The following is a 6,000-nucleotide window of genomic DNA, read 5'->3' on the forward strand; positions in this document are numbered from 1 at the left end:
GTCAGTAGTTTGTGTGCAAACAAATGAAAAGATATTTCAGTTTGCTAGAAATAAGACGACTATTTCCCAGTAACAATTCAGGCATATCTTTTTCATATAATAGTTGGACCAGGTAATGAAGTAGGAAGCAGACCTTACTTTACATGTAAATAAATACGGAATGTCTTCACAACTTTAATTTCACAATTTGCAACTGAAAAAAAGACAGGAGGGATTATAAAGTGCAATGAATTCTTCAAAGGTATGCAAAATAGAAAGTATAAACTCCTTTTTGATAACACGAGTCCAAGCTAGAGGTCAAGCTGAAGCCAGAGACTATGATTTCAGCAAACAGTCATTAAGAAATGTGAGAAAACAGGATATTTTACCACATATGTTAGAGAAGGCAGAGCTCTAAACTAATTTGTTGGCTTCCAGTATGACCAGAAACATATTTTTAAAACATTAATTCGAAGACATATGTACCTAGTCTCACTATCTATTTAATCTATCTTTGTAGCCAATCATCTGTTTATCTTTGTACCTACCTTTCTGTCCACCCATTCATCCACCCACCCAACCACCTACCGATCTCTCTTTCCCTCTCTGCCCCTACACTCCACCACTGCACCTTTTTGTACAACTTTTGCTTTTCACCTTCTATACAAATTATTAAATCTCATGATTATGAAAGTATTCTGGCCAGTTTGTAACAAATTTTTTCTGCCTTTAGAGGCTTACATTTTCTCTAGTGAAATGTAATCTATTCTTTAATATCACTCAAAATTTAATCTATAATTTCACCAGTATGTAAGGGGCCTAAATTCATTTGTGAGTCAGAAACCATCAAGATTCTCTGCTTGCTTTCTCTCTCCTGGCCTGACTGTAGGGGAAAAAAACATTACTCATTTCTTAATGAAAATGAAAATGTAAGGTTTGCTTTTTCCAACTAGAGTAAGCATCCTGATCCACTTATTTGTGTATACTTGCTGTCTACAGTGGTGCCTGACATACAGTGTGTGAATAGTACCAATAACAAAATGAAAGATCCTCCCATAGGAAAGATGCAGTGACTGCGATCCAGGGTAGTCTTTTCTTTAAAGCCCTCAGGAATTTCCCACAGGCACTACAAAGCCATAAGAGATGGGCCTCATGTTCCAAGGTACGTTCACCCACAAACTTGCAGAGGGAAAACTGAATACACTGTTTAAATGAGAGAATCGCCCCTTCTTTTCTTTTTTCATCTATGCTTTTATTGCGGGTAACAAGTGTTACTCTATTTTAAAAGTCTGAACCACCATGAGCAGAGGAGGGAAGGAACAAATCATTCCGGATACCTATTTCACTTTTACTTTTTCACACTGGCATTAACAAACAAATTAAAGAAAAGCAGGGAGGTCAGAACAGAGGAAGGAGGATGGAACAAGGGAAAGGGAGGAGGGGTGAGAGAAGGGAAGCAAAAACTGTGAACTCTGCTGGTTACTTTCCATTTGCTAATTCAAGGAAGGCCTCTTTCCATCCTCCTCCATCCTTCTCTCTGCCCTAGGAGATGGACTTACATGATGTTAGTAAGAGCACCCCTCTTCTCTGGCTTTTGTTTGGGTTTGGCCAGTGGTGAGGCTGGGCAGGTGAGGAGGCTGGAAGAGGTGAGTGGGGGAGATCAGAGTATTTATTCCCCTAGATCTTTTCTGAAGAGTTGCCTGTGGCTAGGTTGTGTCTCTTGTCTATATAGGTCATCTTGCCTCTCAAGGATACCCTGTTACCAGTTTTCCGTCATTCCATTGATCTGGCAACCAGAGGCCTGGGGTTGGGAACAGCTCCATCCCTGTTACTAGCTCTGGGTTCCTCTCAAGCCCTTGCAGTTCACCTCTGCTCCCACAAATGCCACTGTAAACAAACCCTCTTCAAAGGTTCCATCTGTTTGTTTTTGGGACTCAGGTCCTGAGGGAGTAAATGAGCAAAGGGTTGAATTCTGTGGAAGATGCTTTGGGGAGGAGGGAGAGAAAATAGGGACAAATAACTCTGTGGACAGTGCATACAAATTCTCTCTCAGAAGCTTACGATGTGAATAGTTAAAAGTGTTAGAGTTTTGTGGTAACCTGTTCAACTATCATTTATGTTTAATGAATAGCAAAATAGTTGGAGGTATAAGTAAAAGAGTGGAGAGAAGTGAAGAGAGACTAGGTAAGTGGGTGTGGGATATAAAGGCCATCATGATCTATTCACAGTGTAGCCAGTGTTGTGGCTACATGTGACATGTTGATAAAGGTAGACCCAGCTAAACACCAGCTCCAGCACTGACCTGGCAATAGTTACATAAGCCAATTCACAGGGCTCAAAAACCTCCTCTTATACTTTTGACAATTCTATAAATTTATAAGTAATCAAGCTAAGGTATTATTATAAATTCCAACTCTCTAAATTGAATAATCTTAATATAATTATAATACAACATAATTTTACAGGTGCTACAGGATTACACAGAAATGCTCCAAAAGAACGGAACATACTTGCTATAAAACAAAAACATTCCATCCCTAAATCAAATGGGCAAGAGCTGTCTGCTCTTTGCAAGGAATTGTGCCTTTTGTCACAAGATTAGCAGGTCTGCAGAGGAAAGAAAAGAATTAAGCATCATTATCAGTTAAAGTCACCAGTAATTTCTGCAATGAAATAGGCCAACCATATTCAGGAATTATCACGAAAACACTCACTTTCTAGGTGAATTATTACTGAATTAATATTAACCCCCAGGCTTAGTATGTAGGGAATATTTTTTAAAAGTCGCTAATGTAAGGAGATATGCTACTGATCTTTTAATCTGATCACATCCAGGAAGAGTTACTTGCCCTGGGGTCTGAGCTACATTGTAATAAAATCAAAGGACATAAAAACTGTGGCAGGAACAGTACTGAAATTGGAGAAGCATCATTATGAATAGCAACAAGTATGGAGATGCACATGTAAGAGGGTAACTGGAGTCAATATAACCACTGTTCTTCCATGATTTAGGGTAAATAGACGGTTATGGCTCATCTGCTAAAGAATCTACTGGGTAGATATTTATGGATTATTGAACAGCATATTATTGAGGATAAGTCTGGTTAAAAACAAATAGAGAAAAGAGCAAATGGCACAGAGAGGCTTTTAGTAAGGCCATCATTTGTAATATTTCTCAGGAAAAATCTCTTTCAGAAATTCCTCAGCATAGCTAATGTAACATAGAAGGACTCTCCATTTTAAGAGTGCATAAATCCGCACAAATTGCTATAATAAGGATTCATCCCATAGCCCTTTTGGCATAAATGCACATCTGGTCTCTGTTTGCAATGAAATCAATTCAAAGCCCCACAGTGCATTAATAATAAAAATGTTCAACATATTGCAACCAAATAAGCCCTGCAAATTTGAGTCTGCAAGATTCTGTCACACATGTGTATACTTTTAACACTGATAAATGATTAGGTTACAGAACATTTATCAAATGGATTAAGATTCCACAGGTAGACTTTTTTTTTTTGGTAATTATTATTTCCACAGGAAAATCCATATGTATATATGCTAGAAGCTTTTGCTTGCTTGATTTATAATACCTCTTGGACTTTTATATCTGTAGTTCACAATACCATAAAAATTTTATTAATAATAAAATTATCATAAGCAATACTGCCTGGCTTAGAGGAAGTACATGGATTTCCCCTTTAAGAACAACAAAATTCTAGAATTAGCTCATAGCATATTAGGCTTGTCATTAAATCTTAAATTAAAATAAAATGGAGAATTTTTTCCACATTAATTTAAAAATTATTGACTATTTTGTTTTCAGCAGTTATAATCAACAACAGAGGATCTAGATCTGGCAAAGCCTTCCTTGTCAGTGACACGATTTACCTTCTGTGTTATATGGCTGACCCAAGGAGAAGAACAGTTGCTAAGGTCTGGTCCTTGGGGATCCCAGATTCCATCAGGAGCCAGGCATAGATAAGTTGATACTCCTAAAATAATGAGAGAAATAGGTCTGTTTCAAATGTTCAAACCATCTTTCTTATAATGACTTTATATCCATAATATGTTCAAATATGAGCAAAGGTAAGACTATTATCATTAAACTGAGGTAATGTCTATTAAAACACCATGTACGGTGCCTAGCAAGCAACTGGCACTAGAGAAACATAATATAACAAACACTCAATGTTTTTAAAGCATTTGCTGACAACTATACCAGGTACAGGGAATAACTTCATGAATTAGATGAATGTGGTACCTGACTCCATGGGGCTTACTGCTTGAGTTTTCAGAGGCAAGGTAGCGGTTGAGTCTTAAAGGAATCAGTTTGCAGGTTTTTCAGGAAAACAAGGTGGGTAAGGGCATTCCAGGCAAAGGAAAAATATGCCGTCTTTGGGAATCATCAAGTGTTTTGAATTGAGGTCTACTGGGTAAGGGAGTTGTATTTAATGGAGTTGGAACGGCTGGCAGAGCCAGATCATAAACGCCCTTGTCTGTCATCTGTAGGTGATGGAAAATCAATGAAGACCATTACGGAGAGGAGACAAATGGGCTGATTTAGGCTGTAGAAAGATAACTGTGGCAGGAGCATGGAGGATGAATTTCAGGGAGTGATATGGAAGTTGTGAGGAAGCTATTGCAATAATTCAGGTGAGAAAAGACTGTGTGGGCCTTGAACAGGGGGCACAGCAGAGGGGACAGAGAAAGGGTAAAAAGAAGACCACAGAGTAAGCACAGTCACCTGGGAGGGAGGGCTTCAGAAGGTTTCCTGTAAATCCCTTTCTCAATTTTCACAGAACAAGAACAACATATTTCTGTAGTGCTTTGCAGTCTGCAAACTGCTTTCAAATAAAGTATTTCACTAACCTCTACAACAAACATCTGAAGAAAGGGGGGCTGTTGTTATTTCTCTTTTAGAGATAAAGGAACTGAGGTCCAGAACTAAGGGGACAGCGCTAAGAGAAAAGTTCAAAATGTTTTCTGGTTCCAATACCACAGAAAACTCTGGAACTAAATATTGTGCCCCTTCGTAAAGGGAAGGAAGATCTCAGAATATTTTTAAACACTTTGATGAAAACAAATTAAATGTGCACTTTTATATATCTTCTTATCTTCCCACCACTTCATATACCATGGAATTCAGAAGGACATTTCCACATTGAAACTTTGTTAAGACAAACCTATTGAAGTAACCAAATCAATAACACCCAAAATCACAGCCCCCGACAATGCTAGTCTAGTGACATCTATTATGCATTTGTTTTATTTACACATTTTATGCAATAATGCAAATTTTATGCAGGGTGTCAAGTATTAGTTTTATGAAGATCAATATCTGTAACAATAAGAAATCAAACTATTTCTGGCTTAAAATGGTAAATAATAATATGGTTACCATTTGGTGATATTATGAATCACATCAGCGTGGGGGGGGCAGAGAGCTGTCTAGTTCTTGACTACCTCCTAGAGAAAACAATGCAGGATTGATCTCTCTAGTGGATGCTGTGTAAGAGGAGGTTGGCTCCTGCCAGCATCATCCCTGACTATGTATGTCAAGAGGCTCCAACTATTAAAGGACAGCTATGATGACTGGTAATAAAGGATAGTCAAATATTCTCTTTTGTTAAATGTTAGGTAGTTTCAATGATCATCTAATACAGAAGTCCTTGATCTAGTTTTCTGCAATAAACATTTGACAATTGGTGACAAGCATGAGAACTAGCTCCCACCAATCCAGTGATTCACTCTGGGCTGTTGCATAGGTGAGCTGGCCCTTTGGAGTAGCTGGGACATCCATAGCTTAATTATAACTTGAGCTCACAGCATGGGTGAAAACTATTGATCTCACAGGTATTCCCACCAAATTCTCACCTGTGACTTCTTCAGGTTGCATTCTCAAACTCTGAAAATACTTGGCTATAAATTGTAATTTAGCTGAGTCCAGAATTTAATCAAATGTTAAGTAACGAAACTATGTTGTGACCAAAAAAAAAAAAAAAAAAAAAAAAAAAAAAG

The 6,000-nt window shown here is 37.9% G+C and overlaps 1 protein-coding gene across 3 annotated transcripts in view; it reads right to left on the reverse strand.

Moving 5' to 3' along the window:
* The window catches only part of ADGRL3 (adhesion G protein-coupled receptor L3), a 688,045-nt gene that overhangs the window by 160,460 nt on the left and 521,585 nt on the right, over nucleotides 1-6,000 (reverse strand). For all 3 annotated transcript variants that reach the window (XM_024751339.1, XM_024751340.1, XM_024751338.1), the window contains one exon: nucleotides 3,871-3,974. In XM_024751339.1, the coding sequence (XP_024607107.1) occupies nucleotides 3,871-3,974 (104 nt within the window). The remainder of the gene's footprint in view (nucleotides 1-3,870; nucleotides 3,975-6,000) is intronic.

This window comes from Neophocaena asiaeorientalis, unplaced genomic scaffold, assembly GCF_003031525.2.
Source record: "Neophocaena asiaeorientalis asiaeorientalis breed wild unplaced genomic scaffold, Neophocaena_asiaeorientalis_V1.1 scaffold228, whole genome shotgun sequence".
In the NCBI taxonomy this organism is placed as follows: Eukaryota; Metazoa; Chordata; class Mammalia; order Artiodactyla; family Phocoenidae; genus Neophocaena; species Neophocaena asiaeorientalis.